Below are 27481 nucleotides of genomic sequence, written 5' to 3' on the forward strand. Positions count from 1 at the left end.
CTTATTTGGATGAGAGCTTCCTTTATAGTGGCTGGCTAGGTGGGAGTGATCCCTAGTATGGCTACTGAATAAGAGCATCTTAACTAGTCTACCTTTGTCTCTTTATGATCAAAACTATGTAAGACAAGTAAGCCACTAGAGAAAATAATTCTATAACTTTTCTTGAAACTGTTAACTAGAGGCTGATAATAATTTTTAACTATATTTCTTTTATTAGAAATTTTATAAATTTTAAAGAAATTTATACCTTATTTTCCTGTTCTTCTCTTTCAGGTCTCCCTTGCAATTATGGATATTTGAAAGGATTTAGACAGTGTGGAGGGGGATTTCCCCTCCCCACTCCCTCTTGGTGCTTGACTCCTGGAATAATTTATGAACAGTGGAGAATTTTTTATTTTAATAATATGCATTTGATATAAACTTTATAGATATTTATACTTAAATTTTTTTAAGTGCCAAAATAAATTGCACAACAATTCATAGTTTTGTATTTTTATCCTGGGGAAATAAATTTGAATTCTGGGAATACCATCTATCCCCAGCATAGTTCAACCTAAAAAGTGTACTGATGCTTTGGCTCTCTCTTTTTGATTTAAATAAAAATAAATAAGACTAGTTTTAATGAATAATCTTCTGAAGAGAGTATAAACAGTGTGAAAAAGAATAGGATGAGTTCTTCTATGCCAGACTGTACTTTAAAGTGTCGATCCCTGAAGCATGCTTTGGATATCCTTTCTGTAGTAACAAGGGGGAATGAAGGCCAGATTAAGGCCTTTCTTTCTACTTACTGTTACAATGCTGCAACTATCAAGGATGCCTTTGGAAGGAATGCTCTTCACCTAGTTTCATCGTGTGGAAAGAAAGGAGTGTTGGATTGGCTTGCAGAGACTAAAGGAGTGGATCTGTTGGTGAGAGACAAGGAGTCAGGATGGACAGCTTTGCATAGAAGCATTTTTTATGGACATATTGATTGTGTTTGGTCACTCTTGAAGGTTAGTGCCCTAATTTGTATTAGAATTATTTTAAAAAATGATTGTGTGTTATATATCTTGATTAATTAAATTTTCATTAATTATAGTACTAATATTTTAAGTAGTTTTTAATTTATAGATCATTGGTTACATAAAAAAGAATAATTGTAAAATATCACATTTTTGACTAGTACATATTTTTATAATACCAAAATAAATTTTTGATAAGTATTTTTAAAAGATATCTGAAAACAGAATAGCTCTTAAGTTTTAAAATCACTGTTATTTCCATTGTTTTTGACAGTAAGACAATAAAAAGAAATGTTTAGGAATAAAACTCTTCTATTTAACAATGAACACAAAGTTGGTAGTCACAATTTATAGGTTATGAATAGCATGTTTTTATAGCATTCCAAAGGGAAAAAAAAGTTTAAAAACAATCCTATGGGATGAGTAGTATTATTCTTATCTTATAGATCATTAAATTGTTTCTTAGATGTATAGTTTGGGTTTCCCAACCTATAAAAAGGAAAATTCTCTTCTAAGAAGGGAAGGACTAAGGCTAATTGCTTTGCTTACATGTTGAGGATTGTCTAGGTATATATCTGCTATTGGATTATTTCCTACTTGCAGAGTTTTCTGGTAGAGAAGTGAGGGGTGATGGTGAATACATGAACTCACTTGTATGAGTTGGTAGGTAGTTAGCAATAGGCAGGAGTTGGGAGTAAGTGAGATTTCAGAGCAAATTTTCCATATGAATATTGTTAGATGGTTAGAGACTGTAGTACTGCTATATGGTACTTTATAGTGTGAGAACCTAGCTATGGTGTCAGTAAAAGTTGCCTTCCAGTTTAAAAAAAAAGTAGTTTGTATAAGAATAGCAGAATGGGCTTGAGTTTAGACTTGGCCTGTTTTAAAATAAGAAATATATAACCCAAATTGATATTGGGAAATTCTTACCCAGTGGATGCTATTTTGTACAAAGAAACACACACACATAGTAATTTCTTACTCCGGTTTCAGCAAATCTCTCTCCAGGTGATAGTTTCAGACAAGGGCTGGTCCTTGTGGAACATGTACTCACATCACAACATCTGTATCAAGATAATACAATTTTTCCATTCCTCATCTTAAGGAAAACTTTCTGGACAATTAATGATGCTAGTGTTGCCATTATATGTTAGGTTAAAAAAGCAAAAATAGAAAATGTTCCTTATTAGAAAATTGTAATCATATTCCTGTATAAACTACCTTTTATATAAACCAACTTTCAGAACAAAAGGTGTTAAATGAGAAACTTTCCCATATATCATTTGTGTATGTGTTATGTATATACATATATATGTATACATATAGTGTATGTATATACACTAATAGCCTAAATCCTTTTTAACTTTGAAATGATTTTATTCATAGCTTAAGAGAATTTTGTATGTTTATTTGAGGAAGTGTTACAGAAAAGGATGCCTCTGAACTCTACATAGGCTGCAGGATATTTCCACCATCATCACTTAACATATCAAAAAAAGAACTCATCTTTACCCCTACTCTTCTGATAGCCACTTAAAACTGCCCCTCTTCCCAGCTTTCCTAATTCCATTTGCAACAACACTACCCTTGTCACCCAGGGTCAGAACTCTGAGTCATCTTTGACTTTGCCTTGAACCTATCATATCCTGTTGCCAAAATTAATTTTTTTTGGAAGAAACTCAGCTTAGATCTAAAAATCATGTTCGACTCTTTTCACCCTCCTTCCAATGCTAAGTGTTTCAGTCCTTTTCCTTCAAAACCTCAATTCTTCCAAAGAAGCTCTTCTCACTTTTTAGGTGTTCTTGTTTTGCTAAGTTCTGTCATGTTTGTCTCCACAATACCTTTCTAGATCATCCTCTTCTCTGTACTTAAACTGCTACCACCTTGGTTTAGGCCTTTATCACTTCTCATCTGGCCTACTATAATCTTCTACCTGGCTTTCCTGTGCCCATTGTTTTTCCAGATCCATATCAAAAACCTTCAGTTGCTCCCTGTTGTCAGGAGTACAAAATCACAGTTGTATTGTCCCTGTTTTAAGGAGTACAGACTCCTTAGTGGGGTATTTGAGAGTCTCCTTTTTAGCTTTATTTTATATCACTTCCTTTATGAATTCTTAACTTTTCTGTTAACATGTATAGACTGCTACCCATACACGGAATGCACATTACCCTTATCCTTGTTGTAGAAATTTTTTTCTTTCTTAAAGGAAGTAATATGACCACATCCATCTTTTCTTTAGGTTTTCTTTCTTTTTTAAGGTTTTCTTACAGTAGTGGTCAGACTCAAGACTTGGGCCCACAAAGCTCTAGAGTGAGATTTTTTCCAGATTAAAATGTAATTGGGAAATGAATAACCAAATAAATAAAAATACAGCATAGATAATGTTAATTTGGCATCTTCTATGTCATTTATGTGGGCCTCAGGGAATCATTTATATTTAGGTTTGACAATACTATCTTAGAATATTTTGTCTGTATTTTTCCTTTACTTTTATCACAATTTTCTGCCTTTTTTTTTGTTGTTTTTGTGCCTCCTTTTCTTCTACTTTGATCAAACTCAACATTCTTGAAGGAAGGGACTTTCATTTTTTGGGGTTTGTCTACCCAGTGCCTTTTACACACACACACACACACACACACATATGCATGTGCATAGGTGTTTAATAAGTACTTGTTGAATTTTATTCTTAATTTCTAACTTTTTTCTCTTTTATACTTTTCTTTAGGCATCTAAGTGGCTTAGTGGATAGAGTACTGGACCTGGAGTCAGAAAGATCTGAGTTCAAATTCAGCCTTAGATACTACCTAACTAAGTGACCCTGGGCAAATCACTCTCTGTTTGCCTTAATCCGCTAGAGAAGAAAATGGCAAACTGCTCCAAATATTTTTTGCCAAGAAAACCCCATACAAGGTCGCAAAGAGTTGGACACATTTGAACAACAAAGCTTTTCTATAGTTTCTCTACTTTATATCTTGTGTACTTTTTTTATAGACCAAACTTTGGATGAATTGAGCAAATGATAATTTTTTAAAAAGCGTTAAGACTTGAAGTATTTTTTTTAAGTGCCATTAAATGAAATGTGTGGATTTTTATTTAGTTAGACTAAGTAGAAACAGTTCTTAAATTGAGACTAGTTAGAGTTGTTTAATGGTCCATTCAATTATACCTTTATGCTAGATATTTATTCCATAATAGCTACTTTCATCACTGAATGTAGTTGATTGAGATCAACTAACAAACTTAATTTAGTTAGTCTTATAACATTTAAATAGTAAAATAAAATTTCTGCTTTCACTCTTGTTTTGCATTATTTATGGTATAGGGTTGAAGTTATAAAAAATAGTTTTTAGTGAAAATTGGCCTTCCATAGCAGCAGTACATTGGTCAGTATAATTAAGACTCTCTGCAGTAACAGAAAATAATTAAAAATGTGTCCATCTTATTTCTTGTGTTTCTGTAGTAGGGGTAGCCCACTCTTCATGTTGAAGACTGAGAGTTATCATTATGAACAGTGGTTATTTTACTTTATTGTATTACAGTTATACTTTTGGGTCTTACTGGGATGTGAAGAGCTTATGGTACCTCAACTAATTGGCCTGTATTGTTGTACTTTCTGAATTCTTGTGTTTGATTTTTCAAATCTTTTCTATATCTTCCCTCAATGTCTTCTGTAGCTTCTCACTTCATTCTTGCTTTCCTGGAATAATCTTCCCCCACAATATCCTGATTAGTTAATTCTTATTTTTGAAAATTAGACAACCTTTGATCCTTGTTAGAATATTAAGAATGAAGAACTGCTAATTACCCCCATTAAAGTCCTACTCTAATGCCTCATTGCATCATGGAGGTGACCCAGGTGTCTTGAAGGTTTTTCCTTCTGAACAGAAGTTCTGGTAGTTCCTGCCACACTGAAAAGGTCAGCTAGACCTGGTGATAGAGTGTATGTCCACTGTAGAGGAGCAGCTTAACTAAGTCATGAGAAGCTCTTCACCAGGTTGATTGTTGGTGATTAAGTTTCAGCCTCAGCAACTCTTAAATAATCTTCTAGATTTTAAAAAGTTGTGCTCTGCATTTGTGGTGAGAGTATTCAAACTGAGGAAATTAGAGCTCCATGATTTGTTAGCATGTTGAAGTTCCTGAAGCTTCTTGAAGTCTCTAAGTCTCCAAGGCTTGATGGGCTTTTCCTTGAGTAAAGTGCATTTTATTTCAGGGCATGGACTTTATCACATTTATTTTGATTGATCAGAGAATCCTTTTTTGCTTACTTCCTGGTTTTTAACTATGGTCCAGAGAGACTGTTGGATATTATGCCCAGTTTTATAGATGTATTTTGAACTCTTATATCTTACATAAAAATTTCTTAACTTTTTTTACTTCTCAAAAATGTATTAAGTTGGGAATAACTTTAACTAAATCTTAATCTTTGAGAGCATGAGCTGTTGTATTTTTGTTGTGTGAGCCACTCTGTTGCACACAGTAGGTACTTAATAAATTTATATTCAATTTAATAGAATTGACATTAGTTATTTTAATTTTTCTTAGGTCTTGTGAATGTTACTTATTTTAAATGTATGAAGTAAAGAATCATACTTTATTTTCATTTGTATTTTATGGACAAAATTGCTATTCTGCCTTCTTTGCTATGTAAGGAATAAAAAGTTGATTATAGGTAAAGCTCTGATATAAGATTTTTACCCCCTTTAGCATGGTGTTAGTTTGTATATCCAGGATAAAGAAGGTTTATCAGCTTTGGATCTTGTAATGAAGGACAGACCAGCCCATGTAGTATTCAAGAATACTGGTAAGATATATTCTTATGAACACATGTTCTTCATAGTTTCATAGATTTAGAACTGGAAAAGACCTGAAAGGTTATCTAGTTGACTCCCTCTCTCATTTTTCAGATGAGGAAATTGAGATCCAGACAGGTATATTATGGGGGACCTTTTTATTTTTTATTCCTAGCAATATACTCTTGAAAATGTGTATTTGGGGTTTTGATATAAACATCTACAAGAATTACTCATAGTGGTGGTTTTTATGTTATTTTGTTCCATTCTGCATTTGTTACCTTTTAGATATACATTTAGAGTGAGATCTGATCTTGAGGGGAAAAGTAACAATTGAATATGTGAGCGATAAACAGTTTAGCATAAAGGGAAGAAGGTAGAGAAAGAATGAACATGGCTGTACCTACCAATATGGACGATAATGCCAGTGTAATTTGTTTTCTTCTTGCTTTGGGAGTGATCGAGGGGAAAAGGAGAGGTTGTATGCTTTTCATCTGATAAACAGGGAAGGAACTGAATGAAAACTGCGCAAAAAAAGAATGAAAATAAGTATATCACTTTTCCCATTTTCCCTCCTACCTCTAGTACTGAGCTATAGTTGCTTTGATGGCTAAAGTATTTCCACCATTGTAGGTACTACCACCATCTGGGACGCAAACTTCAGTCCCTATAAATGAAACATCTAAAAAACAGACATAATTCTATCATAAGGCCTGGTTAACCCCACAAAATTGAGACTAAAGATTTATATCACAAATCTAGACTGTAATGCTCTAATATTAATCCTCATGTAGTTTCACATTTACAAAAGAAAAAACTTGTTGAAAGTGAGGATTTCCGCAGTAACTCGTATTGAATTCCATCTGCATTGGTTAATTTAAGGTTCTTCTCTATTTGGAACAGTATGATCATAGATGATCTTAATAATCTAATCATTCAAACATGTTGAAAACATTTTTATAAATATGGTCATATTCTCCACTTTTAGTTTTGTTTTACATGTTTAAATTAGTGAAGTTAAATATGCTTACAGTTATCAATGTTAATAAAAGTAAGCCTTTATTGTTTGTAAAATGGACACACATTTTCATCTTAGATCCTACAGATGTCTACACTTGGGGAAATAACATAAATTTTACCCTGGGTCATGGAAGCCAAAAGAGTAAGCATCATCCTGAGCTGGTGGATCTGTTCTCCAGAACTGGAATTTATATCAAGCAGGTATTTTTTATTTTGGAGGGTCTTTTTTGGAGGGGGGAAGCCAAGGCAGTTGGGGTTGTGAGTTGCCCAAGGTTACATAGCTAGTAAGTATCAAGTGTCTGAGGCCGAATTTAAGCTCAGGTCCTCCTGACTCCAGGGATAGTGCTCTATTTACTGTGCCATAGTAAGCTGCTCCCCAAGCAGGTATTTTGTAGTATAACATTTAATTCTTCTGGTATCCTAAAAAGCAGCAGCTAAATCTGATTGATAATTTAGGTTTTTATTTAGATTAATATTGAATAGCTTAGTAATATGTTTTCATGCAGAAATAAGTTCTATATTAATAAGTTCTTTTTTTTAGCACTTAACTTGATTATATTTCCTCTTATTTAGGCAAATTAAATCATTGAGGCTTTGAAGCTAGTACATTAGCTGGTACTTGAGGGAAGCCAGGAGGTGAAGATAAGAAGGGAGAGAGTTCTAGGCATGGGGGACAGTCAGGGAAAATGCTTAGAGTTGGGAGATAACAATGTGTTGAGGAACAGCAGGGAGGCCCCTGTCATTGGATTGTAGATTGTGAGGTGAATAGAAAATAAGAAAACTAGAAAGGTAAGGAGGGAGCTAGGTTATGAAGGGCTTCTGAATGCTAACCAGAAAATTTTATATTTGATCCTGGAGATGATAGGGAGCCACTGGAGTTTGTTGAGGGGAGAGGGAAAGGGAGAATGACATGGTCAGACTTATACTGTAGGAAGATTGCTTTTGACAACTGACTGGAGGATGAACTAGAATGGGGAGAGACTTGTCAGGGAGATGACTCAAAAGGCTGTTGTAGTAATTCAGATGGGAGGTGATAAGTTCTGAGGTGGCAGTGTCAGAGGAGAGGATGTATATTTGAGAGTTGTTATGGAAGTAAAATCAACAGATTGAATATGGGAGATGAGAGAGAGTGGGGAGTCCGGAATACAGTTAGTTCTGAACCTGGGTGTTGGGGTTGATGGTGGTACCCTTGAAAATAAAAGGGATATTTGGCAGAGGGGGGAGGGTTCTAGGGGAAAGATAATGAATTCAGTTTTGAACATGTTAAATTGTCTATGGCACATGCAGTTTGAGATATCTAATAGGCAATTAGAGATGGGAATCTGGAGGTTAAGAAAAAGGTTAGGACTAGATCAGCATAGAGATAATTGAATCTATGTAAGCTGATGGCATCACCAAGTGAAATTGTATAGAGGGAGAAGAGAAGAAGACTTAGGGTAGAAGCCTGGGAGACACCCCCTTTAGGTATGACCTGAATGAAGAGTCAGCAAAGGAGAATGAGAAGCAACAGTCAAGACAAGTAGGAAGAGAACTGGCTAGAGTAGTGTCATAGAAACCCTAGGGAGAAGAGAGTATCAACGAGAAAGGTTGATTGACAGTGTCAGAGGCTGCAGAGAAGTCCAGAAGGGAGATAATTGAGAAAAGTCTGTCAGATTTTGCAGCTAGGAGATCATTGGTAACTTCAGAGAAAGAGCGGTTTTAATTGAATAAATAATGAAGTAAAAAAAAATTATAGAGTTAAGAGAATGAGAGGAAAGAAAGTGGAGACATAGATGATAAATTGTCCTCCTGAGGAATTTAGTAACTACAGGAAAGAGAAATACGGGATAATAACTAGTGGAGATGAATGGATCAGATGAGGGTGTTTTGAGTTTGTTGGAATTCTTGGTTAGGCAGAAAACAGAGTTTTTCAAACTTCATAGAAAATCACAGAGACAGAAGAGGGTCCCTGGGGGAAGAAATATTTTCCAAGTTCTCCGAGACAGAATAAAGAAAAAGAAATAAAACCACCCTTTTCAAAACTTGAAGCAACCATAATACAAAGAACAAAAGAAAACTACTTCGATTCTTAAGAATAAAAGTGTTTCAGGTCTTTCCCCTCACCTCACTACTGGTCATAGCTGCCAAAATCATATTTCTAAAAAATAGATCTGACAATGTTACTCATCTGTTGAAAAGTAGCAGTGTCCCTTTATTGCCTTTAGGATTACTTACAAACTCTTCTTGTTGGCTTTTAAAGCCTTTCACACTCTGATTCCAGCCCACTTTTCAAAGCTGATTTTACATTGCTCCTCTTAATCTTCCTTCTGTTTTTCACATACTGCATCTCATCTCATGTAGCCATGAAGGAATGAAAAAGCATTTAATCATATACAATGTGCCAAGCACTGTGCCTTTGAGTACACTGTCCCCAAAGCCTAGTATTCTAGGCTCCCTGCTCACTGCTGCCTTTTAAAATCCCTAGCTCCTTTCAAAACAGCTTGCATCACTTTCTACTGGAGGCCTTTCCCTATCACCTCAGCTTTTGTACTTTGTATGTATTTATATGTGTATGAGTTGTTTTCCCTTGGAGAATTTAAGTTCCTTGGGGGCTGATACTATTTGCTTTTTTCTTTGTATGACTAGTACCTAGCAAATAGGTGGTTAATAAAAGCTTGTTGATTGAGGATTTTAAGTTCCCTTTATAACTAAGAAGGATGTTATATTTATAAGATCTTTAATAAAATTCTTTTTCCCCTCTTATAGGTGGTACTTTGTACATTTCATTCAGTTTTTCTGTCTCAGAAAGGGCAAGTTTACACCTGTGGTCATGGTCAAGGAGGACGCCTAGGCCATGGAGATGAACAAACATGCCTGGTATTTTGAAAAACAATTTTAATGCATAATTTTTTTCTGTCTTATAAGACGTTAATTAACTTGGATCTTCATGTTTAGGAAAAAGCATAACAAGCCCAAATAAAATCAGGAATATACTAAAACAAATTAACTATAGTTTAAGAGCATGTATTCAAACATAATGAAAAATGACATAAAATCCTTATTCATCTAAGAAAATTATATTTATTATGGTTCATGTGCTTATTACTTGTCAGATGAAGGTGTATGTTATATATTTTCAGCAAGAATTTGAAACAATAAGTTTTTGTTTAACCCAGAGTTAACAAGATTACTCCAACCCCTAAATATTCCAGTTAAATAATTTAGGTTACTGTTTCCTTATAAAACCTCACATTTTATTCTTTTTCTGCCTAATTTCATAATCAATGAGTTTGTCAGTGCGATCACATAAAATTTATTTTTTAGTTTTCAAAATTAAAAATCTTTTTCCTTAAAAGTCATTTGAAAAAATTTTTCCTTTGGCCTATTTTACAATCTGTTATAAGATGGAAAGAAGGAAAGGTGACATAAAAAGAAACTATAGTCTCCAAAGTTTTACAGTGCTTCTATTTATATCTCCTTGAGTCAGTGTTTTTGTGGGGATGTTAGTCCAGGGTCAGTAGGTATGTCAGTATTTTTTGAGCTCTGACTGGTGACTGTGATTGAAAAGGCACTTATAAATATTATGAGTGCTGTGGTATACTATTGTTTTCACACCCCAATGAAGACTTTAGCTAGAGATCTCCCTTTGTTCTTAAATAACTAATATAGATACTAAGTGCTAAGTAAATATTGGTTGAGTTGTTTCATTTAAGTAGTTTGCATGATTTTGTCCTAAAGGAACAAGTACCCATTCCTTTACAAACTGTTATCTCTGGTGAGGAAAGGGAGCATTTACTTTGTGGAGAAATGAGCAATTTATGGATTTTATTTTGGACTCTCTCACCTATAGTTATTTCATTTTTACCCTAGAAGGAATAATGTGATAATAAATTTAATAATCCTTTGTATTTTAGGTCCCTAGGCTAGTAGAAGGGCTAATTGGTCATAACTGCTCCCAAGTGGCAGCTGCTAAGGATCACACGATTGTTTTAACTGAAGAAGGAGGTGTTTATACTTTTGGTCTAAATACTTTCCATCAGTTGGGTATTACTCCTTCACCAGCAAGGTGCAGTGTACCAAGACAGGTAAAATTATGCTTAGTTTTCAACAATAATGATTAAAAAGTCAGATACTAAGACAGAAGCTTATTATTGTTTTCAATATTGCTAATCAGCATTTCATTTACATGTGTAAATATTAATAGATATTAAAATTTTATAATAATATATTACCAGATTTGTGAACTGGTCTTTCCCTGTGCTAGACTTCAAAGTTGGTGTTATATGTGACTTTGTTTTTATTTATTTTTTAAATCAAAAAGTGGATATCTTACTAGATTGCTATATTCAGAGTCAGAAAGACCTGGGTTAAAAACCATGGGCAAGTTACTTAATTTTGCTACGTTTCAGTTTCTTCATCTGCCAGATAAGGATTTTGTGAGGCAGGCAGGTGTGCGTGCGTGCGTGCGTGCGTGCGTGCGTGCGTGCATGCGTGTGTGTGTGTGTGTGTGTGTGTGTGTGTGTGTATTCCATTAGGGCAGAGACTTTTTTCTTCTTATTTGATATCCACCACTTAATTTAGTGCCTGGAACATAGTAAATGCTTAACAAATGTTTATTGTACTCTGTATTATAAAGATTCAAATGGGATTATATATGTAAAGCATTTTGTAAACTTTCAAGTGATAGGTAAATGTTATTAGCATTATTATTAATACCAAATAGATCAGTAAATGAAATCTGTTCATGATCAAATGCTTTCTAGACCTACAAAACTCCAAATTATAGTCTATTGTTCTAGTATGCATTTAGTGTTCTGCTTAAATAGCCTCTGCTAGCAAAAGAAGCTTAGGACCCAGGAAAGTTGAACATTATATAATTATACAGTTTTACTAGATCTTAGTTCATATAACAAACCTTTGTAAATATTTTGAATAAAATGAAAGCTTATGCATTTGACTGCAAATGACTAATATAAGATAAATGCTAAAGTTCAGATTTATTAAAGGAAGCATGTTTCTAGGTAAGGGCATTATATTTGTTTTTCTTGTTACAGATTGCTTAAGTAAACTGATAAATGTTAAAATTTAGACTTAATGAAGGGAATCAAATTTTGAGATAAAGACTTTTTTCTTGTTACAGATAAATTAAGATTCACTTAGTTAAGTGAATCTTAATTTTCTGTTCAACTACTTTTTAACCATAATAGCCATAAAATTCCATACTTGAATCATTTTATTGACTCTTAAATGTTAAATAAAAATGAACACATACTTGCCACAGATATCATTTGTTTTTATGCCTAGATTCAGGCAAAAAATCTGAAAGGGAGAACAATTATTGGAGTGGCTGCAGGCAGATTCCATACAGTGCTGTGGACTAAAGAAGCTGTTTATACTATGGGACTAAATGGTGGACAACTAGGTGAGAGATTTTTATTAATAATACATGAAATTAGAATTTGAAATAATTCCCAAACCTTCAAAAATATTTTATAATATACTTGATTTATTCAATCCTCCATAGGATATTTACTAGATCCCAATGGAGAAAAGTGTGTAACGTCTCCCCGGCAAGTCTCAGCTCTGCATCATAAAGATGTCACTGTGTCCTTGGTTGCTGCAAGTGATGGTGCTACAGTATGTGTTACAAAGAAAGGAGATATTTATTTACTTGCTGATTATCAGTGCAAGAAGATGGCTTCAAAGTATGTGTTTACCTGTTTAAAGAAGAGCTTTTCGTTTCTTTTCTCTCTATGACTTTAGAAATTGGGTTTTTAAAATTTGATTGTGAACGAGCAGGGTGTGTGTGTGTGTATGTGTGTGTGTGTATGCATATGAACATGCCTTGGGTATGTGACCCCATTGCTGCCGTTTCCTCCTAAGCCATATCTATCAAAGCAATCTTGTTTTCCAGAGTGGTATATTTAAGCCTTCTGTCCCTAATTCTGATTCCCTTTCTTCCTTAGCAACAAATTCCAGTCTCCTTTGTTTCTGACTCCAAACACTTCTTCATTAAGTGTCGTATATTCCTTGCAAACTCTTTTCCTCTCTGTTCTTAAGCCCACTCCATCCCCTCCACTCTTTAACTTGTTTCTAGCTAGCTGTTTAGAACCTGCTATCCCAGTTATATCTACTTCTTTTCTTACGTGGCATGTGGGTACTTCTGCTTTTTGGTTCTCTTAGTGTGTTGAATAGCATAATAGCAGAAAAATCAGATATCCAACCACTGGTTTTTGTTATTTTTAGTGGCTTGATGAGGACAGTGGGCATTTTTAGAATAAGAAGGTGAAAGTCATCAGTTGGACAGTCTTTGTCTTTGATATTCTTGTTTTTGGCTGCAACTTTTGAAATGTTACATTGTTTTCTTATACATTTCCATATCATTCTTAATTTTTTATATAGACTTCTACTACTGTTTGTTGACTTGTCAACAGCAAATAAGAACATCTAGCTTTTGAGTCAGAGGATCTGTATTCAAAACCTAAATCTGATACTTACTTGTAGCGTGATCTTGGACAAGTTATTTAACCTCCTTGGGCTTCATTTTCCTCATCTATAAAATGGGAGAATTGTACTAGATGGCTTCTGAGGTCCCTTCTAGTTTTATATTATGATCTAATATGATTTCTTTCACCCCCATAATTCATGTCTAAATAGTATGTTTTCTGTCTTACATTAATATAGATTTTTTTGTTCTCCAACTGGCTATTACTTAGATTTGTTTGGAGGCATAGAAACTATTAATTTTTCCATTGTTTGAGAAACAGTGAAGAATATGTGGGAATAAACAGTGTGCCTATAATGGGAATTCAGACAAGTAGAGTGAATCACAAAAGTTGATTGTTTGCTGAGTCTCACCTGTAGAGGTACAGCCTGGAGTGGGAGTGAGGATACCCTGACTCAGAGAACGAACACTCAAGTATATTGACAGCAGGAGCCTAGAGCGTAGTACAGTGCCTAGCACATAGTAGATGATTGATTAAAAGGATTGCCAGGGATATATTATTTCCCTGGTTTTCATTAGCACAAGAAAATGTCAGGTGTATAAAGGGAAGAAGCTTAAAATGAAAGGAGGTTTATCAATAGTGTAATGAGACTTCAGAGGATGCAATGGAATAGAATGGTAGAGGGGGATATGGAGTGTACAGTTATATGGCTGAGATAGACAGAGATGAGAGTAGTGGCAAAGTTATGAGTAAGAAAAAATTTCCCCTCAGCACATTTCAACTCTGAATCATAGAGATGAGAGATGTAGGACCTGGGAATTTATCTTCCATAGATGGTGGGGGAGTGGGAGGCACCAGGATGGTTCTTGCTATTCAAAAAATACTTCTTTATTTGTGAAATGATACTAGAATGCATAGTACTTTGTGGTTTTGTTAATTTGACTTTTTAATTTGTTGAAATGCTTTAAGTTTGAATATGTTAAGCTTCATCAGTCTTTTATACTTTAGTGTGAATGAGTTTATTAAATTAAGGTTTTGGTAGAGGATTAGGGAAAGAGAATAGGAAAACATTGGCTACTTGTTGAGGGCCCAGGTAAGGTAGGTGGAAGCACAGTAGAAGGGGAATCAAACTTAGAAAGAGGAGGCTGTGTATAACTAAGCCAATCTTTGGTCACTTCACAATTTTGTATCATTTCAGTTTGCTACTACTCATTGCTATACTAGGCAGTTCTATAAAATTAAGCATTTTCTTTTCTGGGGAATGCTAATCTGTTACTCTTCTATTCGCTTAGGCAGCTCAACTTGAAAAAGGTTCTTGTATGTGGGGGACATATGGAATATAAGGTTGATCCTCAGCATCTGAAAGAAAATGGAGGTCAAAAAATTTGTATTCTTGCACTGGATGAAGCTGGGAGAGTAAGTATATATAGGTAGTCTCTTTTATAACTAGACATATATGGATAAATAAAAATATCTAAGGGTTTGTGTATTTGGTTTTTAAAAAATATTGTCTCCTTAAATTACTTTGGAATTGAATATTGCATAATTAGGGGGATGATATTTGAAAGGAACTATGATTACATCTAGATAAACTTTTGCTAGTGGTATTATATTACTTAGTACTGCTTTGTTAAATCCTAATTTAAAAGTCTTTTTGCTTTCTTATAGAATGGAATAATTGTAGTCATTTTGAATGTGATTCCCTGAAAGCCAAGTTGAAGCCTTGCCTAAATTAGAATAATTCCATAAATACAAAACAGCATTTAACATAACCTTTTTAAATGCAAAAATTATAAATTGGTAGCTCTGGGGAAAAAAACCCATAAAAATTTGAAGGCAGTTTGTTGCTGTAAAAAGAATGTTGGATTTGAAGTCAGGGACATGGGTTTGAATCTTTGCTTTGTTACTTTCTGCCCATGTAAATTTGAATAAATATCCCTTAACTTTTCTGGGACTGCTTCCTTATCCAGAAAGTGAGTGAATGGTACTAGGTGAGTTCTAAGGTCCTTTCTAGCTCTACATCTATGATGCTATGATTCTTTTTCTCTTTACTTTTTATTCTTGACTTAGTAAATACATTTATTTCAATACTTCATAACTTTCTTGATTTCATAGACATGAATATTTCTTCTACCTATGTTGATTGTAACACCTCCATAGTTTAGGAAAAGGTCTTCATGAGTTGTGCTAGCCTAACAGATTCATCTCTTAGAGGCTTGCCTTTTGCTGAGCCTTTTTGACCTTAGCTAAGCTGGTCTTCTGATGGATGGCATATAGATTATTGCTATGTTTTTACCCAGCGTTACTACGTTGGTGAGGCCTGCCGGAGCAGTATGTGCACACAGACACATTACATGCATATATAGAGGTACAAACATATTGATAGGAAATAAGTATTAGACCTGTGATTTTATTGATATAAAGAACCTCCAGATAAAGAAACTACAAATTCACATTGGCACCACCTCTGTCAAAATCTTGTCTAAGATTTATATTTTAAAGTTACCTAGAACAGTGGTATCAAACTCAAATAGAAATAGGGACCACTAATCTGTATATAAAGATCCCTGAATGCTACATAGTGATTTAATTTGAAATGTTATATGTCTTTTATTTTGTTAAATATTTCCCAGTCATATTTTAATCTTAGGCACACTTGAGACATCACTGACCTAGAGCACTGAGTGGTTAAGTGACATGCCCATCATCAGCTGTTATATGTCAGAGGAAGGACCTAAAGCCAGCTGCATTCATTATTCCGTACACCCTTTCATGTATGGAATTCAAGTTAGTTCCTTAGAATAAGTGCAAGGAAAGTAGGAAAAATATCCCTATTTTCTTTTAAATAGGCAGAATATTGATTTTTGTTCTCTGAGCTAAAATGTTTGTAAACCAGTTCAGGGAATGCCATTGATAAATATGTAAGGTGCGTGCATGTGTGCGCGTGCACACCCACACACATACTCACACTCCTACTATATATTCACACATGTATATTTTACATGAATGACACTGAGAAAGTTATAGTTACTGGAGAATGATTTGTTCTGTAATTTCATATAGCCTTTTTTTCTCTGATAATGGAAGTAAAGCACATTTTAGGATTATCTATTTTTGTAGTCTGGAGTTTTAAAAGTTGAAGTACTAACCTTATGGCTCCATCTACTGGCATATTTTTGGTATATACTCAACTTTGTTTTTCAGTTTTGTATTCAAATGAAATCTATGGAGTCAGAGTTCAAAATACTTCCTGATAAATGTTCTAAATTATTTCCAGTAATGAAGGGAAAGAGAAAAGAATCAGGAATAAACCAAAATAACATTTGAATTAGAATTCTTTTGCACTTAGTTTTGGAATTACATTTGGACTATATACATTTAGAATATATCTGGAGACCTAACTTGAGAAGGATGAGTTCAGTTAGCAAATGTTTATTGATTACCTAGCTCTGGTTGACTATATAGTAAACAAACAGTATGAAGTGTAACTTAAAAATGCACATTTTCTTCATACTGATTCCTGGTATAGTTGTTCTTTATGATCTTCCATTCTAGGAATGGACTGGTCTCTTTGTAAACCAATAAAATGTCCCTTATTGAACCTTACTGGCTCCAGGACCTGAGTTTCAAAGGTTTTCTTATTACATCAGTAAGAAAGCAACCAAACAATGTCAGTCCATAAATATTAAGTGTGTGCCAGGTACTGTATTAACTGTTGAGAGAAAAGCCAAAATTACCAAAAGATCTAGAGAGGATGTTTGATTAAAAACCTGGCTTTGGGGGCGGCCAGGTAGCACAGCAAGTAAGAGCACCGGCTCCAGTGTTGAGAAGACCTGGAGATCGAATCCCGGGCTCAGACACTTAGCACCCACCCAGAAACACCTGGCCGTGTAACCTTGAGTAAGTTACTTAACCCTGATTGCTTAAAAATTATTTAAAAAAAAACAACCTGGCTTTTATAAGTAGATAAAATAACCTCTTATCTCTTCCATGAAGTAGTGTATAGGAGACAAGGTGATTTTTTTGTTTCTGTGGGAGAGCGCTGAAGTCCTCACTTCAGCTCAGAAGAATGTTTAACCCTTGTGCAGCTATCTAGCTCAGGTGTGCTAACATTTATATAACAGTGCCACACATTGTGTGTGTTGTTCTCTTATCTCACTTGATCCTCACAACAGCCCTGGGAGGTAGGTATTATTATTATCATTATCCCCATTTTTACAGATGAGGAAATTGAGGAAGACAGAGATTAAATGACTTGTCTAGGATCACAGCTGCTAAGTGTCTGAGGTAGTATTTGAACTCGGGTCTTTCTGACTCCAAGCCTGGCACTCTACCCACCATACTACCTGGGTATATTGTGTAAAAATGAGTTTCTTTTTTTTTAAGTTGTCTCTTTTATGTTCTAGGGCTAGATTAGTTTTTCTATAATACTTTTGTGGTATGGGAGTAAGCCTTTCTTTTCCAGCACTATTTTTCAGAATTTGGTATACAATTTTATAAACTGCCCCTTCCTTGAGTTATCTGGGGCTTCAGCCAAATGTGATAATGTCATATATACATTAATGTGTTTCTGATTGCATTCCAAAGATGAATTCCTAATAATTTGATCTAAAATTCCCTGTTAACTTAGAAATTGTGGTAATGTTTCAAGGAAAGCAAAAGTGTTGGAAAGATTCGCTTTATTTTATGCATTTAATTAATCCTAAATGATGGAATATTTGAAGGAACAGGCTTAATGTGGTTGATTGCAGTTTTTAAAGGTACCTTACGGTATCTACTTTGGACAGTAGATGGCACTCCAATCCCTTTTTTTTGGTCCTGTGGATATTTCTTTACCTTGTATTTTTCATACATTTAGGGAAAAGTTTTCTCCAGTTAGGACTCTGTATAACTGCCTTTTGAATATAGATTTAGCCATAATTTCCTCTCCCCCCTCCTTCCATTAGTACAAATGAGTTGATTGTTTTCTCTTGAAATATCCACAGATTGTGTTTTAGAAACTGCTTGGTATGGAGAATACAATTCCTGTTATCTCTATGCATACTTACTTTTTTTTAAACTTTCTATTTCTCTCTTCCTTTTGACATGTGGTCTACTATGATCCATGGATGTTAAAAAAAAAAGATTATACTTAATTATGACAAGAGTTCTTAACCTTTTTTTCGACACAGTCCTTTTTAACATTCTGGTGAACCCTTTGAACCCCTTTTTAGAATGCTATTTTTGAGTGCATAAAATACCAAAATATTTTTTAAAAACCAAGTTTATGAACCCAATTTTAAGAATCTGTGAATTACATGTACTTTTATTATTAAATGTCAGCCTCATACAAGGGGAAAAATATAATATTTTGGCCACATTGTACTATGCCAACTAAATTGTTTTCTACCATGATAAAACATATTTTGTTATCTGAGAGTGGGATACAAAAGAAGGTATAAAGGCAATCCAAGGATAGATAATTAGAGCAAGATTCTTCTATGTCATTTGGCATTTTTAAAAAAGACCTGATAAATTAGTCTTGTTCTTTTTTTTCCATTTACTTTTTAAATGATGTATTATTTATAGTTTAGGTTGTTTACATCATAGGTATTTGTCAGCGTATCCCATCCTTTACCCTGATGCCCTCATAGAATTCTCCCTTTTGTGAAGAAAAACAGTTAAGCAAAAACAGCTGACAGAATGATGTGCCAGATAGTGCATGCAACATCCTACTACCATTGTTTAACTCACCGCTGTACTAAGAGAAGGGAAATGAATGTGTTTCATTGTTTATTCTCTGGGACCGAGATTGGCAATTTTGACTGTCTTTTCATAGTGTGTGTTCTTATGCCTTTACCCAGCCTGCATTCTACTCCTGTAATGTATTGCATCCTCTTAGAATCCCTAGTTTCCTTCAAACCTCAGGTCAAGGGTCACATGAATTATTTTCTGATCACTCCATCTAGCTCCCATTACTTCTCCCCATTCACAGATTATCTTGAATATATTTATATAAGTAAATGTTATTTCTTCCAATAAAATTCCAACTCCTTGAGGACAGAGACTGTTTTTTTTTTTTGTATTTGTATTATCCCCCATTCCTAGCAGTGCTTAAACACAGCAGGTACATAGTTTATTAATTAGCTTATTATAGTTATTGTGTCCATTGTCTGCCTGTTTCTACTTCTCTTAAATCAATTTATTGTCTTCCTGTGTTGTTTGAATTCCTTATTCATTGCATCTTATGACTTACTCATATTCTAATATATTCATGTATGGCAGTTCAGTTATTCCCTAGTTAATGAGTTGTTCAGTCATTTCAGTCATGTCTGACTCTTTATGGAAAACCATTTGGGGTTTCCTTGGCAAAGATGCTGGAGTAGTTTGCCTTTTCCTTCTCCAGCTCATTTGATAGATGAAGAAACTGAGGGAAACAAGGTTAAGTGACTTGTCTAGGGTTGGTCACACAGCTAGTAGGTGTCTGGAACCAGATTTGAACTCAGGAAGACAAGTCTTCCTAACTCCAGGTCTGGAATTCTATCTACTTTGCCACCTAGATGCCCAGTGAATGGATACTTACTTTGTTTCCAATTATTTTTGCAACTACAAAAAGTACTATAATGAATATTTGGTGATACTTAGGACCTTTATTTATGTTTTTGACTTTGTGGCATATGACCAGGAGTAGAAAACAGTAGGTGAAGTTTAATAACTATTCCATAAATTCAAGTTGTTGGACCACTTCAGTACTCCACCAGTATGTTAGTGTTTCTGTTTTCCCACAGCCCTTCCAGTATTGATAATGTAAGCACAGATAGAAAGCTTTCCAGGTTTTGCTGCTGACATGTGTATTGCATGAAGGCTAGAAAATTTGAGAACCTTACCTTCTTTGCTTACTTTGTGCTCTGGCTCAAAATCATTTCCTTGCTGAGGCAAAGAGAATCTTGGGCTTTGCTAATAGCTTGATAATTTTCTGGGACAGAGGACTGTGATCTCTGCCCAGACATAGGTGTCACAGAGAAAAGATTTTATCTTAGTCTGGGGATATATTTCCTTACTTTTGCTAGCTGGTTGTGGTCTAGCTCTCAGCCTAACTTTATCACAAAAAGTCATCACACATATGGATACTAGAACTGAGATGGATAGTAAGTTATCATGATGAGATGAAGCCCAGAAGCCTCCTTGACTCCTTCCTTCCCTTTCTTCCTCCCTCTCTTCCTTCTTTCTTTTCTCCTTCCTTCTTTGTTTCCTTCCTTTTGTATTCTTTTTATGCTAAAATGAAAATTTGAGTATTCTATTTAAAGTTTTTCAAAGACATTTTCTTTAATTCCTATAAAATTTAGATTTTGATTGAGCAGGCGTATTTCTTTGTTTTCCAATTGAATTTTGGTTTTATTCTAGGTGTTTTGCTGGAAATCAGTTAGCAGCTACATGAAACAATGTCGATGGGCTTATGGTCGCCAGGTCTTCATGTCTGATATTGCTTTGAATAGGAATGAAATACTGTTTGTTACCCAAGATGGTGAAGGATTTACAGGGAAATGGCTTGAAGATGGAAAAAAGAATGCTGAAAAGAAAGGTCAGTTTATGTGTAAAAGAGGCTATTTTACATAAAAATATGTGGTTCTTGTTTTGTAACTGGTCTTACTTTCTTCCCTTATTTTCCACTTTTAGTGAAATTGTTCATTTCCTTACCTTTGTGCATATGCATGCAATGGGTCTTGATTTTTCTCAGGCTGTTTATTTGCTTATTGTAATGTACCAGCAGCTCATGAAGCTATAATTTTTTGTTGTTTTGTTCACTGACTAGAAGGAAGGTCAAAATAAGAGTAGAATTTTACCAGTATTTGAACATTATTAAATTCTATATATCAGAGCAATAACATTGCCTTCCTTTCTCAGTGTTCTTCAAGATCAGATTATTTGAAGAATAGAAGGGATTTTTTTTTTTTAAGAACTAAACAGTTGTGTGTGACATTTTTGTTAGCACTTAGTTTATTATGGAAAAAGTAGAAATGGATTTTGTTCCTTTTTGGAAAAAATTCAAATGAGATAAGATAAATATAAATTACTTTATAATTTTGTCAGTTCATAGTTACTTATTTGTAAATTAACAACTTTATCAATTATCTGCAGAGTGCTTTTAATTGGCCGTACATTAAAAACTGTATGGTAGCTAGGTCATTAAATATATACTTAATGAAGCTAAGATGACTTGTCATGTCAGCATTATTCTAAATTTTTTTTTTTGGTCTTATCAGTTAGTGTGGAAATAGAAACTAATTTTAAGATTATCCTCAAAATGTAAAATTAAGCTAATCAACACCCTTGAAAAAGTCATACACATACACATAGTCTTTAAGAAAATGGGTTGTCTTAAAAGTTGGTTTTATTGTTTTGTATTTAGAGCTCATTTTCCTATGAAAGCAATGTTAAGAAGTTAGATTCTTAAGCTGACTGACACAAAACTTCTTTATTAACAAATAATGTACCTAAAGCATAACAGCTAACTACATTATGAATGATGTTTCTGGTGGGAAATGCATTCTGCATGTCAGATATACATCTTCCTTCTTTTACAATGGAATAAAGGATTCATTCTTTCTTTAGCTCTGCCCAAAAGTGAGAGCAGGTACTCTGCCAACGCCAAGTTACAGGTTCCGGTTCCTGAAGTTTGGGGAAAATATTTCAACAGGAAAGGAACTGTAGGGTGTTTGGGGAGAGGTGGTGGTGATAAAGACCAGGAACTGGGATGTCAGTTTGTTGGGGTCATATGGTTAGGACTTCCCATTAGAAGGAATCCTTGGTATTCTGGCATGTTTCCTTATCAATTATTTACAAGCCTTAGAAATTGGTATGTTTATTTCACTTTCCCTGGACTGCTTTAGGAAGTGTCACATACTAAACTTGTAACATTTTCTAATGACTATTCAGATTGTAAATGGAATTAACAAAGCTCTAAAAGGAAGTCACTAATAAGAATTAAATTGGTACTTCTGCACAAAATACTGAAGGAAGGTTAGTTTCTGAGTTAATAGGGTTCAGGCTATTCAAGTCATTTAATTTGTCTCATGAGGCCTCTAAATGGGGCATCAGAAGATGGAATGTAATGTAGCTGGGGCTACTACTGGGATTAAGGGAAGTGGCAGTAGAGGGGACAAAGTAAAGCAGCTACTGTGTTCACTCCTTGCCACAATTGGACCTGACTCCTCAAACCCCACTCTGATCTTGATTTGATTCAAGATGGAAAGACTAGTATCAGAGTGGGGAAAAAGAGACGGACTGGTGCAGTGGTGTAGCATATGGAGAGAGGTGGTGAGGGGAAATACCAAGTGGTGACATTAGATAAGGATAAGGAATTCCTGTGGTCACCACCTTTTTCTCTGGTGGTTTTTTTTTTTTTAATGAAGTAGATATAGCTAAATAGGGCATTGCTTAGATGTCAAAACTAAATGTGAATTACATTTTATTATAAGTTATTTGGGATTATCTGTAGCGTTCTGCAGTGCATGATCAAGCATAGTTGACCCACTGAAATGCTATATATAGTTTTACCATTGTTATTTTGTATTGCTCTAAAGTCTTGGTTGATATCTTAATATGGCATGAAGGTGAGTTTGGTTTTTTAAAGATTATGCTAGTGGTTGCAGCCAAGATGGTGAAGTAAGTTAAAGTAGTACAGCTAAGCTCTTCCACAGCTTCTCCAGCAGTGATCTAAGAAGAACACCAGAGAGTGAATGGGAAATCAGAGTTAAAACTATAGAAGGTCATCTTCCTAGCCCAGAATCACAAATTTGGCATATGTGCATGTAACCAAGTCAGGAACTGTGGAATAAGATCCCTGGAATCATGGACTCATTGCTCAGAGTCTCGATATAGTTGGACAGTGTAGGATTCCCAGAGCTTATCTTCTTATTTTGTACTCAACCCCTTGTCCAGGACAGCAGCTTGGGCCAAGAACATGGACTCGGAACCCTAAGCATCATCCAGAGCATTTTGTAGACCTGGCCTTCATTAGCAGTGCAGGGAGTTCTCCTAGATGCTCTCACTCAGGGGAGCAATACTGGGTTGCCCAAAGCAGATTGCTAGAAGAATGACTAAAAAAAAAAAAAATTAAGAATTATTGTTAGGCCAGGGATTCCCAGAACACAAACTCAAAAGAATTACTCCAAAACACCTACAAGCAAATCTCAAAGCAAAAAGCACAGCTTTACCAAAAGATCAGTTAGAATTTTTAGAAGAAGGCAAGGTCTTCAAAATGATATTTTAAATGAAATGAGAAGTAGAGGAAAGAGTTGGAAAAGAAATGAGAACTATGGAGGCAAGACTTAGAAAAAGAATGAACAGTTTAGCACAAGAGATGATATAAAGCCTGATCTAAGTAATGGTTGTTTCCCTGAAAATTAGAATGAATCAAACCTCATTTAATGATTCCATGAGACTGTAAGAAATAATAAAGCAAAAAGATTGAAAAAAATAGAAGAAAATGTAAGACACTTCATATCATAAAACTTGGAAAATACATTAAAAAGAAAAAATTTAAGAATTATTGGACCTCCTTAAAGTAGTAACCAAAAAAAAGAAAACCAGAAAAAAATCTGGATATCATGTTTCAAGAAACCACGAAAGAAAACTGCCCAGATTTCTGAGAACCAGAGAACAAAGTGAAAATAGAAAAAAATTCATTGGTCATCTCCTGAAAGAAATCCCAAAATGAGAATTCCCAGGAATATCGTAGCCAAAAATTAAAGCTTTCAAGTCAAAGAAAACAAATACTGCAAAAGCAGCCAGAATGAAAGAATTTGGATACCGAAGAACCACAATTACATAAGAATTACTGAAGTTTTAGCAACTTCCACTTCATAGGAGTGGAAAGCATGGAATGCAGTATTCCAAAAGGCAAAAGACACAGGGTTAAAACAAAGAATAGCTTACCCAGCAAAACTCAGATAATCCTACAGGGGGAAAAATGGATTGTTAATGAAATAGAGGACTATCAAGCATTCCTGATGAAAAGATTGGAGCTGAGTAGAAACTTTGAACTACAGGAGTAAAGAAAAACATAAACAGGTAAATACAAGCCAGTGGTTAGAAAAAAAGGCTATAACAATGAAGTGTTTGCATTTTAATGGGGGGAAGATATAAACATTCCATAAAAACAGTGATATCAACAGGGGCCCTAGGATGGAGTTAAGTAACTTGGAGGGCCTGGGAATGATTTGTGTTGTTTTGATGATCTTAGAAGAAAGGAAATGCAGGGGGGGGAAATGATTCTTTAGGGAAGAAAAGGGGTGGAATGGGGCAAGTAGAGAACTTATCTCACACAAACTGAGTGCACAAGTAGAAATATATACGTCAAGGAAATAATAGGAAAGGTAGACACTGGCTCAAATTTCACTTCCTGATGTACAATGAGTAGAGCAATTTATACTATAATAACATCATAAAAATAATTTTGAAAGACTTAACTGATTGATGCAATGATCAACCATGATTCTGGAGGACCAATAATTTAGAATTCTTCCCATCTCCTGACAGGTGGTGGACTAGATATGCAGAATGAGACGTGTATTTTAAGACATGGGCAATATGAGAATGTGCTATGCTTGACTATATGTATTGGTTCCAGGGCTTTTCTTTTTATTTTTTTCCAAGTGGGGGAAGAGGTGAGAGAGGTAGAGTAGATGCTTGTTAATCAGGGGTAAATAATAAATACATTTTTTTAAAAAGAGGAAAATAATATTTTTATTTAACTCTCTGAAATGTAGATGTTATAAGGCTGAACTAAATGTGTATATATTTTTGAACTTTAAAATAAAATGTAAGAAAAATACTATAGCAGTGGCACACGTGGCCTAGGAGGCCCTATTAGACTTTAAAGTTATCAGTATGGACTATATTTCTGTTCTCTAAGACCTACTTAAATTCCAAGAGGCTTATCCTACAAAGGTTGGCCACCATTCTAGTAATGCTTTTCATCATAGCAACTAATGAACATAATCCACTGATGCATGGCGAGAATGTGATCTCTTGGTTTACCACATTGGTGTAATTCCCAACTATTCACTGTCTCTTGCCCTACATATTCAATCAGCTGCCAGATTTTATCCTTTCTAACTCCAGAACAATCTCTTATAATCTTTTTTATACATATAACTACTACAGTAGTTCAGTTCCTTATCACCTCTTACCTAGCTATTAAAACAGTCTCCTAAATTATTTTCTTGCCTCAGGTCTCTCTCCACTCCACCTGTGTTCCACACAGCTGCCAAAATGATTTTTCTAAAATTCAAGTTTGACATATCACTTCCTTCCTCAAGCAGCTTCAGTGATTTCCTTTTATCTCTGTGCGGATATAAATTCTTGGTGTCATAAGCTGGCCTCAACCTCTTTTTCCACCCTTACTAGACATTGCTCTTTTTCACACAATCTGCATTCCAGCCAGAGTGGCCTTTTGGCTATTTTTCCACGTAAGATTCAATTCTCTTTCTCTATGCCTTTGCACTGGCTGTCTCTCATGCCTGGAATGACACTTCTGATTATTTAGGATTTCTGCTTTCTTTCAAGCCTCAGCTCAAGTACTGTAATTGGCATGAAGTGTTTCCAGATTCCTTTAACTACCAGAGCTGTTCCCCTAAATCGACTTATGTCTATTTTGTATTTACTTATATGTGAACTTATTGATCCTCCAAAAAAAGTAAGCTCCCTGAGGGCCAAGACTATTTCAATTTTGTTTTTGTATCTCATTTACTTAGCAGAAGGCTTGACACCTAGGAGGTGCTTAATAAATCCTTGGTGATTGATTGAATGGAGTACCCACAAGAATGAATTCATAGATCTTTGGAGTGTCATGTTTAGTTCACTGCACCAAAACTTTATTAAGCATCTCCGATGTGCCTGTCATCATGTTAGTTGCTAGGGGTAATGACAAAAATAAAAGTCTCTGAAGGATGCTGTATATGTACTGTATAGAAGATGTGGCTACCATAATAGCTTTGTTTTTCTTAAAAAAATTTTTTTTCTGTTTTTATTTTGTTTTATTGAATCATTGATCAGTGGATATTTAATTTTGTTGTTTTTGTTTTTAACAGAAGTTATATCAAACCTCCATAGTTCTTCATCAGATGGATCTTGTGTCTATGACACAAATAGTGTGTATGAGAGAATTCGGCTTACGAAACTTACTTTTGTCCACAGAGCTGTCAGTATCAGCACGGATCCAAGTGGAAATAACTTTGCAGTTTTGCAATCAGACCCTAAAACAAGGTAAATGTGATATTTAAAGTTTTATTTCCCTTTTGTTTTCTTCATGGATAGGAGAATGGTATTTTTCCCCTTTATACATAATGTCCTCATTTAAATTGAATTTCCTAGGAGAGTATGTACTATAGAGGTTATACAGAAAACTAGAATTTTATTGACCATAAAAATAAAGGAAGAACACTCTACTTGCTGTTGAATAGCAAATACAATTCTGGAACATGCTTACAGTCTAAGAGAAAAGGCTATTTTAAAAAATATTGTAGTGGAATTTAAATACCTGGGGCACATACACCTCTCTAAATTTATAATTTTTTTAGTCTTTAGTTTATTAAGTTCTTTATGTATGCTCTGTCTCATTGAATGTTGATTTGAAAGTTTGAATCCTAAATCTGCTGCACTGTGACCTTGGCAAGTCACTTAAAATCTCTTGGTTCTGATTTCCATATCTGTAAAATGGATACATTTGCCATAGGTGACCTTGAAACTTCCTTTCAACTAGAAGCCCTGTGATTCCCCTGGGACAGCACTGAGAAATAGAAAATAAATGTTAGTATCCTCATAGAAATGAGGAAACAGATTTAAGGAAGGTAAGTCACTTGGTCAAAGTCACATTACCCTGAAGAAAAGCTCTGGCTTCTGATATCCAGTGTGCTTTTCACAAAACTACAGCAATATTTGGTTCCAAAAATCTGAGCATAAATATCTTATAAAACGTTCAGAAAGTTCTTGACACGTCTTTCAGATTTCAGTGCTTAAAATGGCAAAGACAGTCATTTCTAGGAAAGTGTTTTACACTGTCATTCTGTATCCCATGTACCCTCATCATTTTTATGTAGATACTGAAAAGTTAAAATGAGCATCAGAGGCAACCTTGAATGGGAAAAGAGGTCAGAAAATGGTATTGTGCTGCTTATGGGGGAGGATGAATTGGGGTAGACTTTGGATCAAGCTGAGAGAATGGCAGTGCTATGGTGGTATGATGGAAGATTGTGTGTGTGTA

At 34.8% G+C, this 27481-nt stretch overlaps 1 protein-coding gene across 1 annotated transcript in view; it reads left to right on the forward strand.

Moving 5' to 3' along the window:
- IBTK (inhibitor of Bruton tyrosine kinase) overlaps window positions 1-27481 on the forward strand; it is an 86949-nt gene that overhangs the window by 12654 nt on the left and 46814 nt on the right. Inside the window, exons 2-11 of the mRNA XM_069066951.1 lie at window positions 274-992; window positions 5706-5802; window positions 6888-7012; window positions 9557-9667; window positions 10705-10875; window positions 12095-12212; window positions 12315-12495; window positions 14529-14652; window positions 20620-20797; window positions 26310-26484. Coding sequence (XP_068923052.1) covers window positions 669-992; window positions 5706-5802; window positions 6888-7012; window positions 9557-9667; window positions 10705-10875; window positions 12095-12212; window positions 12315-12495; window positions 14529-14652; window positions 20620-20797; window positions 26310-26484 — 1604 coding nt within the window. The 5' untranslated portion in view covers window positions 274-668. The remainder of the gene's footprint in view (window positions 1-273; window positions 993-5705; window positions 5803-6887; window positions 7013-9556; window positions 9668-10704; window positions 10876-12094; window positions 12213-12314; window positions 12496-14528; window positions 14653-20619; window positions 20798-26309; window positions 26485-27481) is intronic.

Source organism: Petaurus breviceps, unplaced genomic scaffold, assembly GCF_028583685.1.
Source record: "Petaurus breviceps papuanus isolate PSGF00001 unplaced genomic scaffold, PetGlider_PUasm1.0 90734, whole genome shotgun sequence".
Classification (NCBI taxonomy): domain Eukaryota; kingdom Metazoa; phylum Chordata; class Mammalia; order Diprotodontia; family Petauridae; genus Petaurus; species Petaurus breviceps.